The sequence below is a fragment of the Falco punctatus genome (assembly GCF_963210335.1).
Source record: "Falco punctatus genome assembly, contig: scaffold_28, whole genome shotgun sequence".
Classification (NCBI taxonomy): Eukaryota; Metazoa; Chordata; class Aves; order Falconiformes; family Falconidae; genus Falco; species Falco punctatus.
The window spans coordinates 699,169-715,397 of NW_027660251.1; the positions used below are offsets into that span (position 1 = coordinate 699,169).

General features: G+C 51.5%; 1 protein-coding gene across 1 annotated transcript in view; it reads left to right on the plus strand.

Annotated features, from left to right (window-relative positions):
- LOC308057364 (hydrocephalus-inducing protein homolog) overlaps positions 1-16,229 on the plus strand; it is a gene marked incomplete at its 5' end in the record, with an annotated part of 100,615 nt that overhangs the window by 15,442 nt on the left and 68,944 nt on the right. The window contains 5 exons of the mRNA XM_080411483.1: positions 3,313-3,437; positions 6,015-6,216; positions 9,424-9,607; positions 14,246-14,345; positions 15,857-15,975. Of these exons, the coding sequence (XP_080267609.1) occupies positions 3,313-3,437; positions 6,015-6,216; positions 9,424-9,607; positions 14,246-14,345; positions 15,857-15,975 (730 nt within the window). The remainder of the gene's footprint in view (positions 1-3,312; positions 3,438-6,014; positions 6,217-9,423; positions 9,608-14,245; positions 14,346-15,856; positions 15,976-16,229) is intronic.

Below are 16,229 nucleotides of genomic sequence, written 5' to 3' on the forward strand. Positions count from 1 at the left end.
GCAGCCCCTAAGCTCCCTTTCCGTAGAAAGGCTTTTGTGCCCACCAGCCTGTACTGCCAGGGATTCTTCCACCCCAAATACAGGTGTTTGCATTTCCCATCCCTCGGCTGCATGCAGTTCTGCTGTGTCCCAGTGAATGGCAGCCCAGCCCTCCAGTATCTGGACTGTAGTGCCCCAAGCTTGTATCCCCCACTCAGAATCCAAGTGTTCCCCCCTCTTGACCAGGTCAGCACGTTCCCTTGCAGCCCGAGAGCAGAACTCCCACGTTCTTTCTCGCTGTGTGATGAGGCCATGGTGTGCCAGGAGCGGTTCTTCCAGCCAGTGCTGGGGACTGCACTGTGTGACAGTGGGTTCCCTGCTGCTTGTGCTGTGAGCAGTTGCCCAGGTACCTGCCCCGAGGTCCCAGGTGAGCTCAGTGGCTCCAGCAACCCCAGCAGGAAAGAAGTGGCCTCCCAGCCAGCGTGACAAGTAGGCTGGAGAGTCAGAGCAGTACTAGTGTAAATATAGAAAGTCTCTTCCTGTCGTTCTCATTGTTAAGGCTGGATAACGAGTTTCTTCTCCATGGCATTCAGGGAGATAAATGTCACTCCAGTACGTTTCAGTTGAAAATGGCGTCTGGAAGCAGATCTCAGCGCAGCACTGCCTTTTCCTGATGTTACAGACCTTGTGCTACGCTGTGCTTTGGGGTCAGAGAGGATCCGTCTGAGAAGATACATTAAGGAATGTCCCACCAGGCTCTGAAAGCTCAGGAAATGATGCTACAAGGTGCAGTGCTAGGAGCCCCCTGTAGGACCCATATACGACATCGAGGTGTGGGATTGGAGAGTTACCACAGGATGTACAAAGACAGGACAACAGATGCCAGAACAGATCCCTATGAAATTGCTTACTAGTCTGGAGTTGCTCCCTTTCTGCAGGGCAGTAACGGGCAAGATCTCAGCAGGTTCTGCTGGGAAGGTCTCCCTCGGGCTGGTGCGGCTAGATGAGTTTATACAAGCCGGGGATTGCAAGGCACCGCTGGGAGATCTGGACCTGTGACAGTTTAGATGTTGTACAACAAAGCAAACGTACAAATGGGCATAGTTAAAAAGGATGTCAGAAGAAGAGCTATTAATAAACCTCCAAACCTTATCTTTCCTGTCGTTTCAGGAGCAGTAGTGATTCACTAACAGGGTAGGTCTAACAGGACAAGAATTATCCTAAAGAACAGCTCACAATTAATGGCTAAAAGGCCAGAGTTTAGCCTGCCAGCTTCATCTCTTGGCAGTGGCTTTCATGTGGCTATTAGTGTGTCAGGGACGTTTCCTTAGCATCTCTTATCTGTAGGCTGCAGGGAACAGCTTAGTGACGTGCACTGAAGTTCAGAGTTCAGGTTAAGCATGGACCTTGCATCCCTCTGGGTCTTGGAGAACCAGGTCTACGTGAGGGATACCAAGCTGCGACAGCAGTAACAAAGTTGTCCCGTGGGTACAGCATGGGGTGGGAGGCAGGAGGTGCGGTGTCTGACTTGTGCTCTGTTTCTCAGTCCTGAGAATGAGTCCTGACCTCGGTGGGATCCTCTTCTTCTGATAATTTGAAGATGGGAAGATACCTTCTTTCTCGGGCACCCCCTGAAGTCATCCTCAGGAGTGTTATTCCCATCCCAGCTATCTGAGGGCAGGGATATGCAGACAAGGGGACGGGATAGGAGGTGGTGCTGAATTGTGGCCCTTAAACAGCAGCTTTTCTGTTCTGGCCATGTTTGGGGCGGGAGGGGTGGGAGAAAAAAAAAAAAAGGTGGGGGGGAATTTTTCTGTGCCTTTCCCCCAGCAGGCAGTGATGCCAGCTGAGCACCAGCAGAGCCCTGCCCAGTATAACCAGGCACAACCCCCAGTGCAGGTGCAGGGCCATGGAGAGCAGTCCGGTTCTGAGGCTGGTGGCACCTTGGCTTTCCTCCTCCCTCTCAAAAGTCTCAGGTCCAGCACGTGAACATTGCAGGCCCAGTGCTTCCCCATTAGTCACTACCAAAGTTCTTGCTGTTGTCATGGGAGCAGGTCAGGCCCCTAATTGCAGCAATATCTCCTTAATGAGCAGGAACTCCAGCAATTTCATCAGCTGTCACTGCTTACATGAACGAAGCTCAGCTTGCACATGGCTCCAGTTTTTCACATTATTTTTGTGGGCTGCATTCCCCAATCACTGGGAAACTCTCTGGAAGGTGTTTTTGAGGTGACAAATTGACCACCAGCAAAGCACTAAAGCCAGTACCTTTTGCTTTCCAAGTGAGGCTGTACAGGAGCTGCAAAGCCCAGCTGCTGTTGTGCAGGAGCATGTTGCATCTGACTTTTCCCTGAGCGTTAAAGGACTGAATTATGTGTCTGTCAGCCAAGAGCTGTTTACCTGGCCACAAATCATAATTGCTCGTGTTAAATCCGAAGTACACCAACACCTTTTCATCATTATTTCCAACGCATTGCACAGAATTCCTCCAGCGGGCCAAGCAAACAGTTACCAAGCCTGGATCACAACCCAGAGCCCCAGACTGCATTGCTTGTGAATACACCGAAAACCTCCTGTTAAACTTGCCTCGATATGCTCCTGCTAATGGTGCTTCATTTAGCTAGAGATTTAATTGTTCAGGCTGTAAATGGGTACTCCTTTTGTGTCTTGTTTTCTTGTTTCTGTATCACTCTAATGTGCCTTTGCACTCCTACAGATTTTTCTTTGCTTAGAGCAGCTTTCACTGAAACACTGATAAAATGTGCCCTTTCTGAGGCAAAACCAGGATGCTTTCAAGGTAAAAAAAAAAAAAAAAAAAAAAAGAGTTGAATTCTGCAACTTAAACTCCAGTTATTCTCTGGTCTTCAAGAAGAAATTCTCTTCTCCCTGTCTGATTTCCAGGCTGCAATCTCACTGGGACAGGCATTGCCTTGACATTTGTATCTCTTGAGGTGTATAGGTGGCAGGACAAGACGGATTCCTGAGGAAGTCCGTGTCAGGCTGTGCATGCAAATAACCCTCACCATCTCTGTGCCCTTCAAAAACCCTCCTCCGATCGTACCGCTAGCAGTCAGACTCTTGAGCCTTGCTGCAGAGAACTGGATGCAGGGTATGGGGGAGACGAGGTCGTTTTATAGCATAGGATGTTCTGAGGGCTGGAGCTCTTCAGGAGTCGAGTTGGTGGCTCAGTTTCTGATACTGTCTCTTCTCTTTTTCTTCTGCTATCTGTGGTTTGTTTGCTTCTTGCTTGCGCAGGTGAGCTGAAGTGAGCGAGACAGCCACATAGTGTCCAAATGTCCCACAGTAATCCTGATGTGCCTGTCTGTGTTGCAGCCCTTTCTCTGTTGATCGCTCTGCTGGGACTCTTGGGATTGGCGATGCCGTGCAAGTAACAGTGGACTTCCACCCACAGAAGACGGGTGATTATTCCGGGTCCCTGACAGTAGACTACGACACAGGTAAGTGCTGGACACTGCATGGTGCCCACGCTTTGCGTCCTTCAAAGCAGAAGACTGTTAAACTTGCTTTGCAGGCTCCTTCTAAACTCTTTTCTTTCTAAACCCTTTTCTTTCAAAACCTCTGCATGTTTTGGTGCTTCAAGTGAGCAGGTAAGGGGCAAAGGCTGAGTGTGCCCTTGTTCTGTGTGGCTGCGTGCTGGTCTCTCCCTGGGGGATGCTGGTGTCAGCCAGGAGCGTAAGTGTAAGTGTGTCTGTGTGCCCGGTTCCTCTCCAGGAGAGCAGCAGTAGGGGATGCTCAGCAAAGCGTGTAGAAGCAGGCAGTGTATGTGCTTTCTGCCTCGTGGGCCCTGGAGTTAGTATTTTTCTGTGCTGGAGGCTTTATTCCCATCTTTGTTTAATCACTTCTGATGGTTTTACCTTCCAAGCCTTTGTCCAGTTGCTTTGCGGGTTTGTAGCTATGAGCTTCTGTAGGCTCCCATGGCAGTACGTTCCAAAGGAAGGAATATTCCTTGGGAAAGTGCTGGTACTACACTTCTGTAATTTCTGACTAATACTATTTCAGGCCCTTGGGTTCCTGTTTTACAACAAATGGTGACAAATTTTTCCTCCTTTGGATTTTCCCAGGCCGTTTGTGCTTTTACACTATCTCTTGTGTGATTTCTAGGTTGAGGAATCCTGTTCAGTCTTCATATAGAAGCTGCTCTGTACTTTGGAGAAGGGCAGAAAGAACAATTAAATTTCAAAGGCTTCAGCTTGGCTTTTTAAGATCAGAACTATACCCATTATTTCAAGACCCACGTGGCCATGGGTTTAGAAGTGAGACCATGATAGTTTTCGTGGAGTTTATTTTGCCGTAGTTAGTTGTCCCGTAGAGCATTAGGTCATGTTTCCATGAACCGGAGTTGTGCATGCTCGAAGCACTGTGCATGTCTCCCATTTCTTGGGTCCTGCTTCCTCTGCTTGCCAACGTATGCCGAGGATTCAGCGGAGGGGGAAGGCAAGGCTTATAAAGCACGCCTGCCTCTGTAACGCTTCTGAACCTTATTTTTGTACGCTGAGTTGTCTGTTATAGAAAGCAGGCTGTCCAGTCATGGGGACGTTGCTGTTTCTCTCGCAACATAACTCATGTCTGGCCACGAATCCCTCCCACTCCTCCTGGGCTCCCTTAAGAGCAGAGAAGTTGAGGTTATACAGGCACGAAGGCTGAACTCTCCATGTGTGGAGATGAAGGAATGGCTGCAGAGATCTGTTTGAAGGGTGATTCATTCCCCAACCTCCCTTCAAGAGAGGGGCTCTCTTTCTTCTGGCACGACTGTGATTCGCCGCATTGTGTCTGGCTTAGGGTTTAAGGAGTCCACCCAGAAGGCAGCCAGCTCTCCCCCGTGCTGTTGCGTGGCAGCCTTGGAAAGGCAGGTCCATCCCCTGGCTGCCTTGCTGTAACCCGTGCAGCGAGGGGAAGGCTCTGCCTCGGCAGGGGGATGCTCTCCAGGGATGGCCGGGTCGCTGCCCTTCTCAGCTGGGGCTGGCTCTGAGGCTTTAAACACGCTCCACAGAAGTGCCATTTCAATTGAGAATGTCTCGTGTTTGGGGTTTGCTTCTCACCTGGGAGACCCTCACCTGCAACAGGCAGAGTAGGCTCGGTGCTCAAGTTTGAGCTTAGTTGACTCCCGGGAGTTGCTTGGTTGGGAAGAATGAAGGTTTGGAAGCTCTGGCAGTGAGGGCGCTTTGGTGGGGGTCTCTTCTGGAGGGTGAAGGGCTGGCAGGTGCTCCAGCAAGACTCCAGGCGTTAATCGGCTGCTGTGCACAGCCAGGGGCTCTCTCCTCTTCGGTCTGAGGTGGAAAGCAAAGGTGTGCTCGCTCGGGTTGTGGGACAGCTTGGGAACACTCGGTGTAGACTTGCACGCTCGGGCATAGGCACCGACAGGCTCCAGGCAGAAGAAATGGACTTGCAGGGCTGTGATGGGCAGGTGGGTGTGGGCCGTGCCCCACCGGTCTCGTTCCGACCTATCTTCACAGACCCACAGCAAGTGAGGGCCCTGCTGCTCCAACACGGTGAAGTTCTCATCTGCGTCCCATCCTGCCGTGGGCTGTCACTTTGCCTGTTTCTTTTTATCTCCCTCTTCTGCCTGCATGCCCCAGGCACCTTCGCTTGTTGGCAACAAGGGATCAGGAGAGACACAACCCTGGTGGCGTGCTTGCAGGAGACTCTGGGCGAGCTGTGACCGAGGTGGGGCCTCCTCAGAGTCACCTGAACGACTCAGATGCAGAATTCCCTGTGACCCGCGTGGGATGGTGACCCAAAGGCCACCTGGGCACACTGAAAACGTCTCCCTGTAGATAGTGTCGCCTTGGGGATAAATCTTTACAAGCCCACCCAGAAATAAGGTGCTTAAGGTGGTGCCCAGGACATCCTCATGCTGTACACATGCAGCTCTCGGGATGCAATAAATATATTGATCTGTGGAACTGCTCACACAGCTAAAAGCTGTGACACTTCTGTTCCCTGTGGCTTCCTCCGTTCCTTGTACTCCCATCAGCAAGGGCGATGAGCAATGTCTGCCTTTTGCTTTGTTCTAGGTGAAGATACGCACACAAGCCTTCATGGAGCCGCTGAAGATGTCAACATTAGGCTGGACAGAAACTCCTTGGCAGTTGGGAAGACCTACATCACGCTGTCAAATCACAGATGTGTGGTCATCCACAACCGGAGTAAAATCATAGCCCACTTCCAGTGGAAGGCTTTTCTTACTCAAGAGGAGGAGGATCAGGAGAAGCTGAGGTTCGTTGGAAAGATTCCTTTCAGTAAGACACACTGCCCAGGGGTGAAACTACCATACGGCCTGAGAGGGATGTTGGTGCTTTTTTGGATGGTGTAGGAGAAATAAAGCATCCACCGCATCCGGGTCTGTGTCCCTGGGCTTCAGGGTAATGGAGCTCGGTGCTTCCCATTCTGGTTCCATCCGTGTTCCAGCTGATGTTTTGGGGAGGAAAGGCTGATTGCAATGACTGCATTTCCTCGGAGAGCAAATTCCCACCTGTGGGAGCCCTAAATCAGTGAGGCCTGGTCCCTGGGCTGGCAGGGGGTCTGTGAGGCTGAGGAAAGTGTCGGCACTCCTTACCTGGGACGGCGTTGAGCAGTAGCACCTAACAGCTGCAGGCAGCGTACCTGCTGTGATATTCACTGCAGTTTCTTCCCCTCCAGCTCTGGTAGGACAGCAACCTCCTTCAGCCTGCTTTTGCAGTAGTGCGCAGGGCAGGGTGCTTTGCTGGCCCCGAACGTTGAGGCCATCCGGCTGTAGGATGCTGAATTGCCTCGCGCTGTCCCGGATTCCAGCACAACGAGGTATCCCTGCCCCTTCTCCGGGGCTGGGGAGAGTTTGGAGGTGGAGGGTTCTGCGGGGAAGTCAGGGACAGGACTTGGAAGTGCCTTTGGGTGTCAGCACCTGTGTCTTCACGGTGCTGAGAGGTGGGGCAGGCTCTCCAGAGGGTGTCTCTGAAGCTTTGAAATTCCGTTTGGGGCAGCAAGGAAACGCTTCTGGCCCAGGGGGAGGCACTGGAAACGACACTTCAAAGCTGGGGTGATTTAGGGAGTCCTTGTGTGACTTTTCAGAGTTGGACGGCTGTAGGTGTATAGGAGTTAGTCTGAACCCAGAGCTGATCAGGAAACTGCCTTCAACTGGAGCACTTTTTAAGGGCTTCTGAGCAAATAAAGTTCAATGTAATTAGGTCAGAAATGCCTTGAAGGCCAAACCTAGTTTTCCACTGTTCTCTGATTTTAATTGCACAGTGTGTGACTTTGGTGCAAGCGCAGTGTGCTAAAGGAAAAAATCTCATGACCTTCTCTTAGTACTTCCCTGTGCCATTCTTTTCGCATCTCTCCCCAGCTGCCCGTCTCAGACAGGACCCTGAGTGATCCTCTCTCCCCTCAGAAGCAACCAGCTTTCGCCAGAGTTAACGTGTTTCCCCAATTTTTTTGCAGTGACGCTTGATCTCATGCCAGCCTGTGTTCTTTACTGTGACCAGGGCGCTTTGTTTTTCCTTACTTGCAGTCTTAGGGGTGGTCATGGCTCTGAGGCCACTGTGCTGCTGTCGGAGCAGCTTTTGAGATCTTTTGAGAGCAGAGAGGACTTTGACAATGGGAGGAGGCAGTGCAGCAGCCTGTGCTTTGCTGTCACCCAGAAAGACCTGGCTCGTCACAAGGTCTACCCAGGGGCTTGCTCTGTCTCCCTCCTGCAGGACTTTCTGGGATGTAGTGGTGGAATTCTTGTCCGTTGCTGAAGGCTGAGTTGAGGGTTGCTCATGTCGGTGGCTGGAAGCCCTCCTCATGCACAGCGCTGTAGGTCAGCCATGGAGAAACATTTCCCACGACACTCCACTGGGAGCGAGCCAAAGAAAGTATTTTTGGCACCGGTGACAGCATCTGCCCGAGGCTCTGTCTGTGTGCCGCTAGGAACGTCCGTGACTGTGTTTCCTTGCTGATTGTATTGGAATTCAGCTGGGTGGTGACTGCTGTCCTGTTTATAGCGTGTTGCCTCGATTTTCTGTGTACGGAGCCTTCCCCTCACCCCCCTCGAGTAGTCACCTGCTGGTTCTTGGTGGCCAGGGGACTGGAGCGTGAAGGGGGCACAGCAACGTGCCAGCTGGGAAGCAAGTGCTCTGCAGCAGTGCTCCCTCCTCACCTCTCGGTTGTGAGCTTTCAACGCTGCAGTGATCGCTGCTACAACTACCAAGTAAGGCAGAGGTGACCTGTGTCAAAGCTCTGTGGAGAAGGCCCAAAAGAGGAAAAAGGTGAAGTGGTTCAAGGCTGGATGTAGGGGTTTGGATTCAGAGGTGCTGGTGCTGACTTCTTTATTGGCTAATGCTGATGCCAAAACGGCACAGAGTAACAGCTCGGAGACTAATTTTGTCTTTAAGCAGCAAAGGTATTTATTTCGTGCAACACTGGGGAGCTACCGATTCGCACCGGACAAACCAGCTCCGAAATTTTCAGTGAAAAGTCGGGTAATTTATACAGTTTTTGTGAGAGGTTACAACATCTTTACATACATATTCATTTGATTTCGACATCTAATCATTCTATTCATAATAGGTGGGATCTAGGTGGAGTAAACCTTTCAACTTTCTTTGTTCAATGATCTTCTGACTCATGGTTTTCCTTTAACATCCTCAGTGGAACCTTTCCTAATTATTCAGAGTACAGGCCTTTACCTTTTCTAATCATTCAGAGCACATTCCTCTACTTGAACGTGGTCAGTGGGAGGGAATAGGCCCTGCCATCTCTCTCTTACCTCAACACAAAGAGAGCATCACCCAGAGCACAGTACCAAACACATCCTGACGAATCTTTTTAAGACCTTGCTCTGTTTCAATGCCAGGCAAGGCTCTCAGGGCCTCTGGCTTCATGCACCTAAACCCGTTAATTTCACTCAAGTGATGCGATGCCCGAATGCATTAGTTTGCTTTGCAAGTGCTCTGGGATCCTCTGCTGGATGGCAGTGTAGGCAACGGAGCAGCCAGTTCGCTTATCCCTGCCGGTGCAAAAGGGAAGATAAACAAGTGATGCTGGTAACCTGCAGCTGAAGCCCGGCTGCTTCTCCGCTTCCCAGTGAAGCACTGCAGTGGGTGCTCCTTCATCTCCATCCGTCTCCCCCGAGCACCTCTATGGGCGGCAAAGCCATCTGAGGGTGTTGGTGGGGTTGTGCATTAGTCGTGGCAGTAGCTTTGAGCCAGGAGGCTCTCCGGAGGGCTGCTAGCTTTCAAACCCCTCTTCTTAGCTTGTGAGTGTGGCGTAAAAGTGCCTGCCGTGCCAGTGCAGGAGTGATAACCTGATCTGCTTGGGACCCCGTGGCCTGGGGTCAGCCCCTCGCTGAGCTGCTGCTGCTGTTCCTCCCCCAGTGCGTTGCTGCTCCTGCGCTTACATGACAGTCTCTGCAAATATGTTGTTTATTAAATGATCTGCTTGGTTTGTCTCTCCCCATGGCTGCAGGCGCTGTCGCAGGCTGCAGAAGCAGGAGGAGAATGAGAGGAATTCTTTTCTCAAGCAGCGCGCGGTGGACCCCACGCTCCAAGAGCGCCTTGCCCTTCTCTCCCGTGCCTTCCAGAACCAGAGGGCAAAGGTGCAGGAAGACTCTATGCTTTTCTCTGATGATATTTTTGCCATTGAGCCAGTGGTAAGTGATAGCTGAGAACCTCCCTTCCTCCTCCTCCTCTTCCTCCTCTTCCTTCTCCCTGAATGAGGTCGCTTGGCAGATCCCCGCATCAGTGTCTTGATGTGCCTAGAGGGAGACGTGAGGTTTCTAGTGAGGCTGGGAGAGATTGTTGCAAAAAGCATTTCTAAACTGCGAGCTCCGGGCAGGTGTTGAGAGCCTGCCTAAAGCTGAGTTCTGCTGCAAGGGCTGTAAATTAAGGGCACTTCCTAAGTGTCCTGACAGTGTTCCGAGGTATCGATGGTTATATATAAGGGCACTCCTTACACGTAGTGTGTGGGGATTAACCATGAGTATTAGTTCACATACTGAAGAATGAAAAGGTCCTCTATGGAAAGGAGGGCAAGTTCAGCCCAAGTTTAATTGCGGCAAGACCAATCCCTTCATATAATCTGGACTTAGACCGTGCCTGAATCTCCCTCCCAGTGTCGTCTGTGAGCCTGCACGCAAGGCTGGCGGGTTTAAACGGACTTTTTTGAGTTCTATTGCACGCTTAGAGAAAAGTTTTTGCTTTTGTATTTATGCAAACAAAACCTCATGTCCTTCAATTAACTAGAGCCCTGATTCTCAATATTTGCATGGTCTGAGATGATGAATGCCTGCTGCCTGAGCAGTGTAAAATCCCTTCTCATCTTGGAGCAAACCCTAGAATAATCTTAGCCTCTTCTTTCTTGTAAAATAGGGGAAACTATTGTTTTGTTATTTATTTTTAAGGAAGGGGATCATGTTCTCTTCTTGGTTGCTCCTATAGCCCGTACAAGGCTGAGAGCCCCCCATGTCAGCACAGCTGCAGTTTCACACCGCCGCAGCTGAGAGCAGTGTGATGTGACCAAGAGCCTGTGTCGGAGCAGCAGGGCTGTAGCAGGGAGTGGGAGCTGATCAGCTGAACATGAAGAGCATCCTGCAGTGTGTCAGCCGGTTTTGGAGCGTGTCCCAGGGCTCCTGCTCCAGTACAGCCGACTATACCTCCATAACGAGCTTAACCTGCTCTTGGGCTCCTGAAGTGCATTAGGGTGAGGTCCAGCAGCCTGGCTGCCCACTGAGTCCTGGTGCTCCGTGTAGCGCTGTACGGAGCCAGAGTGTAGCCTGGCCTCAAGTCTTGAGTGGAAACCTTTCCTAAATGGCTGTGTTGATGTTATAGTTTGCTCTAGGACTGAGCGTAAGTGGGCTACTGCAGGAGCCTCTCCCTTCTGTCCTGTCCAGCATTATCAATCTTCTGATTCCCATTAATTCTATGATCTGTGGAACAATGAGTTTCACATTCAGAGTTTCGCTGGTGTCTGTCTTCCCCCCCGGCATATGGGTGTCTTCACATCAAATGTTAGTATTTTTTCCTCTTTATCAAGTGTAAAATCTAAGAATGCACTGCCGCCGACTTCCACAACCTTCTCCCCGGTGACAGCCCCGTAACTTTTAGCTTGGGCAGGCCCCTTCTGGCAGCGCCGTGTAAATCTGCTGGAGGGGCCCCGCCAGAGCCTGGACATTGCTGCCTCAGACCTTCTGGCCAAAAGCGGCTGCTGCTCTTCCCACCTATCACCCTGGGAGCACCCTATAGAAAGAATCAAACCCTTGGAAGAAGCGGCTGGAGGTTCCCAGAGGTTAGGAGGCCGCTGGAGGGACGATAGCCTTGGAAAGGCTCTCTGGGCAGGGTGGCTTTGCAGGGTTTGTGCAGCAGCTTTGCTGTGTAAGCGGGCCGGTAGCTGCCAGGTGTTGCTCTCTGTGGAAGCTGCAGCAGGTTATTTCAGCCTGTATGGGGTTAACTTGTGGATGAAAATAGTAACAAAAAAGGAGGCAGTGATTTTGGAATTAGCATGTGAGCATGAACATTCTGAGCAGCCATCCAAGCCTGTGGGAGACAAGCTGTTGTGTAAGTCTGGCTTTCTGAGCGTGTCTCCGATTTGATTTATCGGAGATGTCGGCTGTATTTCTGTCACAGATGTGCTGGCCTTGGAGTTCATCGAATCCCAAAGTCAGCTAAACTCACTCAGCTGGAAAAGCGCGCTGTTGTTAGCAGATACATATTCACCAGGCCAACGGTTCTTTTTAATTTTCTTCCTTTCCTGCTTAGCTTCGTTTTTGCTTATGAATTGTGTTACGCTTGCTTCCGTTAACGGGAGATGTATTGCCTCTGTCAGCCTCTGAGTAATAACCAAACTGCCCCGAAGCGTCCACAAGGCCAATATATCTGATGGCGGCACATAAAATAGACCAGTGAGTACCACTGACTTGTGATCCAGCAGAAACGAGCAGCAAAAGAGTACTTTGTTAGATAGTTGACCTGAAAGACTGATACTGCTGCCTTAGGCTGCCAGAAGCTTGTTTTCTGGCCCCAGTGGAAGGAGAGATTTGGTTTGAAGGCTCAGGATGTGCTCTCCTTCCCCGCTTGGTGCCCCTCTAAGATGAAGACCTCAAGCATCGTCACTACTCTCAGCATGTCATTAACGTCCTTCCTCAGCACAGCAGCAGCGATGGTTTGTGTGGCGGGTGGTGCTGGTAAGCCTGGCAAGGCACAGTTTGTCACGCAGGAGCCGAGCAAGGGCTGTCAGCAGCTCTCTGGGCAGAGGACCCCAGCAGCTGGAGGATCTAAGGGCACCACCGGGCAGCTCAGCCCACGCAGCGCCCTTTAAGGAGGAGCGCAGAACGCCGGTGAGCCGGGGTGTGTGTTCAGCTACAGCTGTCAGGCTGGAAGCAAATGCAAGCAGCTGCCTAATGCACACCCCACCCCCCGCCCCCCCAGGGACTGCCTGCCCAGGGTGAGACCACTGAATTCAGTCTGTTAAACATACAGCAAGCAGCTGGGTGAGGAGCGCTGGTGAGTTATTAGACTCTAATTAGCCAAGCCAGGGAAATCCGTCATCTGAGTGTTTCTTCTCAGTGGCTCGGCTTAGGCAAGCTCCAGGTGTCGTAGCAGAGCTTATGTTGTTTGGAGCAGCACCCCAAAGGCTTTTATTCCTATAAATTCAAGATTACTCTCTGGACGCTTTTGAGTCCGTGCAGCATCCCAGCAGGACCCGAGGGATCTGCTGTCTCGTACGCTGACTGTGGGTTGCAGGCTGGTGTCCCCAGTTTGCTTCCTCAAGCGAGTGTGTTATCGTATAGTAATGCTTCATCTTCCTCCAGTTGCTCGCTGGGTAGAAACACAAAGTCCATTTGATCTGGCAAAGTGTTTTCTCTAGGTTTTGAGAAAAATCCAGGTGACTTTATTGTTTCTTCTGTGTTCTTACGCTTGGTTTGTTGGAGTTGGAAACAGTTCTTTCTACCTGTTCTTCCCTCTGAGCAGGCTGTGCATTAGGGAATCATTGTAGGTGCAGCCCAGTAACTCAGCATGTCATAGCTCTTTAATTTTTGTGGGGGCTGGCCTCTGAGCTCTTATGTGCTAAGTTGATGGGAAGTATTATAGTTGTTTAATATTTATGCTGCGGCAGTGCTGGAGGCTCCAGTCAGTTCAAGATTCTTCTGGACAAAGTACGGAGAATACCCAGCAGCAAGCAGAATCAAGCTTTGTGCATAGAAAAATAACTGTTCTTTTTGTGGTCTTCCTTATTTTTTTCATTGCTTTAAAATATTATTACGGTTGTCAGAGACGCATATATTTATGCCAACAAATGGATGAGGAAGCATTTGTAGTGCTGGGGACGGAGGGGAATGTCAGTGGTGCCTTTGTTGAAACCGGTCGCAAGAAGCAAGAGCCTTTAGAAGCCAGGGATGTCTCTGAAAACACATGACGAGGCTCCCTGGGACTGAGCACCAGTGCCAGGACTCTGAGAGAGGGGGAGAGAATGAAGACCCTGAGGAAGCAGCGGTTGCGCACACACTGGTACCATGGGCCGGACTTAAATCCCGGAGCAAGAGCCTGGCAAGGAAAAGAGCTTGCTGGTTGCAGTAGGTGTGGAGCTGTAAGCAAATGCCATCTCTTCTTGTTTGAGCCTGTGTTCAGGGAAACAGGGATGTACGCACCTTGCAGAGAGAACCGGGCTGCATGTGACTCTCAGCTCCCTTCTCAGGTCATCCATCAGCTGGAGGAGCCTGCAAGCTGGCTCAGTGCTGGCGGCACAGGGCAGGAGGAACCTGGTCTTCACTGCTCCCCAGGCAGGAGGGCTTGTTCTACTTGGTGCCGAGTGCCCTGACTCACCAGAATCCATTAAAGAGTTACATGCACGTACAGGTTGAGGGTATAAGAGGCAGCACGTTTGTAACGAAGAGTGGAAAAATCCCTTTGACTTGCTGACTCTCTTCTGATCTGGGTAAAACATTCCCATGGCCATAGGGAGACAGGGATGCAAGGGAAGGGTTGGAGGAAAAAGGTGCCTTGTGCTTAGATCAGCTGGTACTTCTGAAGAAATGCTTGATTTGCTGAAGCCAGCCAGTTGGGTTCCTTTATTAGAACCCTAATTAAGGAAAAAAAAAAGCCTTTACCAGGTGCTAGTAAAGGTAAGGGACTGACATTTTTTGCAGCTGCTTCCAAAGTCTTACAAACCTGGATAAGTGCTGTTTGCTTCTTGCTCTTCATTGATGCTCTAAATAAAGGCTTACAGGGCTGTGGTTGCAAACAAGAAATGTAGCGTTTGAGGATAAATGGTTTGTTGTCTGCTTCTGTTTTAGGAGGGAGATGTCTGGCCAAATTCTTCAATTGAAGTTAAGGTGATCTTCAAACCCCGAGAAGCCCGAGTCTATCAACAAACAGTCTACTGCGACATCTCAGGTACGGCTCCTTTCTCCTCCTCCTGCCACCCACCGCAAAGGCAGGGCACAAATACTCTTCCAGCCCACTTGGTCCCCGTGGACTTGCTAGGAAGGGCAGCGCCAGCACCTTCCTGCTGTCCCTGTGGCTTCCAGCTGGTCTGTGCAGAGCCAGGGCTTGGGATGCCTGGCTCTGACCACTGGTGGCTCTAGAGCAGCCAAAGCAGTGAGGGGATAAGCTTTCCTACCAGGCATTTGCTCTGCTGCAAGGTGTTTGTAAAGGCCAGAGAGCTGCGCCGCAGAAGAGCTTTGGTGGAGGAGCACTAAGCCCCTGTAGACCTGCAAGCTGAGCCTTGGATCCATGGATGCACTGCCAGGCTCCTGAGGCGGTAGGAGCTGAGTGAATCGTGCTCCCTGCCCCTGGGTCACCTCCCGCTCTCCAGGCGCTGCCAGACCGTAGGTGGCTGAGCCCCGCTGAGCGCAGGGTGTCTGTGAAAGTACCAGGCGTGTGCCGCTCTCCCTGCGTGGGACCGGTCACCTCGTGGCTCCAAGTCCGTGCTGCATCTGCGTAGTGTTGTACAGGGCTCGCTGCCCTCAGCAGGGTGAGCTCCCTGCCCAGGAAGCACGGGGCGAGCAGTCTGCTAGACAAGCTTTATGCTCCTCCTGGCTGACAGAAGTGCTGTCACGTCTTTTGCTGGCAGCGGTTATCACTGACCCACCCAGTTACGCTGCCTTTGCCCTTACAGAGGTGATGGCTTTGCTGTGCTGGCACGGGGCAGGGAATGCTTGCAGCAAGCTCCGTGGTTCAGGTTACCTTGTCCTTCCTCTCCGTCCGTGTGGTGCTGCTTGAGGTGGTTTTCAAGAGCGGGAGGTCCCTGTCAGGTTTCCATCTAGAGAAATGATTTTCCCCATCTCAGAGGAAGGAGGTGCGAGGCCCGTGGTCCCCAGCAGCCAGGCTCCCATTCTGGAGGGTGCTGAGATCACTAACCCAGCTGCTTTGATCCCTTCCTTACTGCTCCAAGCTGGCGGATGCAAAGGCCATGAAACAGCTTTTTATTGATACGGTAACTGGGCAGGGTTCCGCAGGCTGCTGGGGTGCGGCTGTCAGCCGGCTGCTGGGCCGTGCTTGGGCTCTTCTTTCTCAGCTCCTGTGCGGTCGTCTCTGATGGCAGCGATACAGACAGCAGGTTTTTATCTTTGGTTCTGTTTTGTGAGCTTTGTGCCTTCACTGAACGGCTTTCAAAGCTTGTCTAAGTGCATGGGAAGGAATTCCGAAATCGTCTTTTATGCGCAGCGTATCTTCTTCAGGGTGCAAAGTGATTGCTAAGTTATAAAGCAGCCCAAGGACTCGGTTAGAAATGAGAAGCCAGCCCCAAAGTATATCTCCTGAGGGAAGAGAGGGGTCCTGTATCTTCTCGCGGAGCATCTAGTGCTGGTGCCACCCATCCCGGAGTCAGGGACTGGCTCCGAGGCTGCCTGGAAAATCCAGGCGAACAGAAGGAATTCCGTACTGACATGGTGATCTCTCCCCAGGCCGTGAGACCAGGCTGCCCCTGCGCATCAAAGGGAGCGGCATAGGGCCCCAGCTGCGCTTCAGCTTTGACCAGCTGGACATCGGGAAGGTTTCTGTTGGATCAGCCCAGAGCTATGAGGTGAGCAGTGGGGTTTTCCGGGGTTGGGGTGGATCCTGATGGCTCCTGGGGCAGCGGTGAGCTTTGTGGGCCTGTGGGATTTCTGGCAACGCCGGCAGTTGTGAGCACGGAATATTTGACGTGAGTGAAATGTGGGAGGTTTTGTGGAACCTGGATAGTTTTGATGGGGTCTGAAGGGTGTGTCTGTTGTTCCCAAAGCCCCAGTCGCTGCTTTTTGGCAACCTCCCTTTGAGACCAGCTGGGAGGCTTCGTGC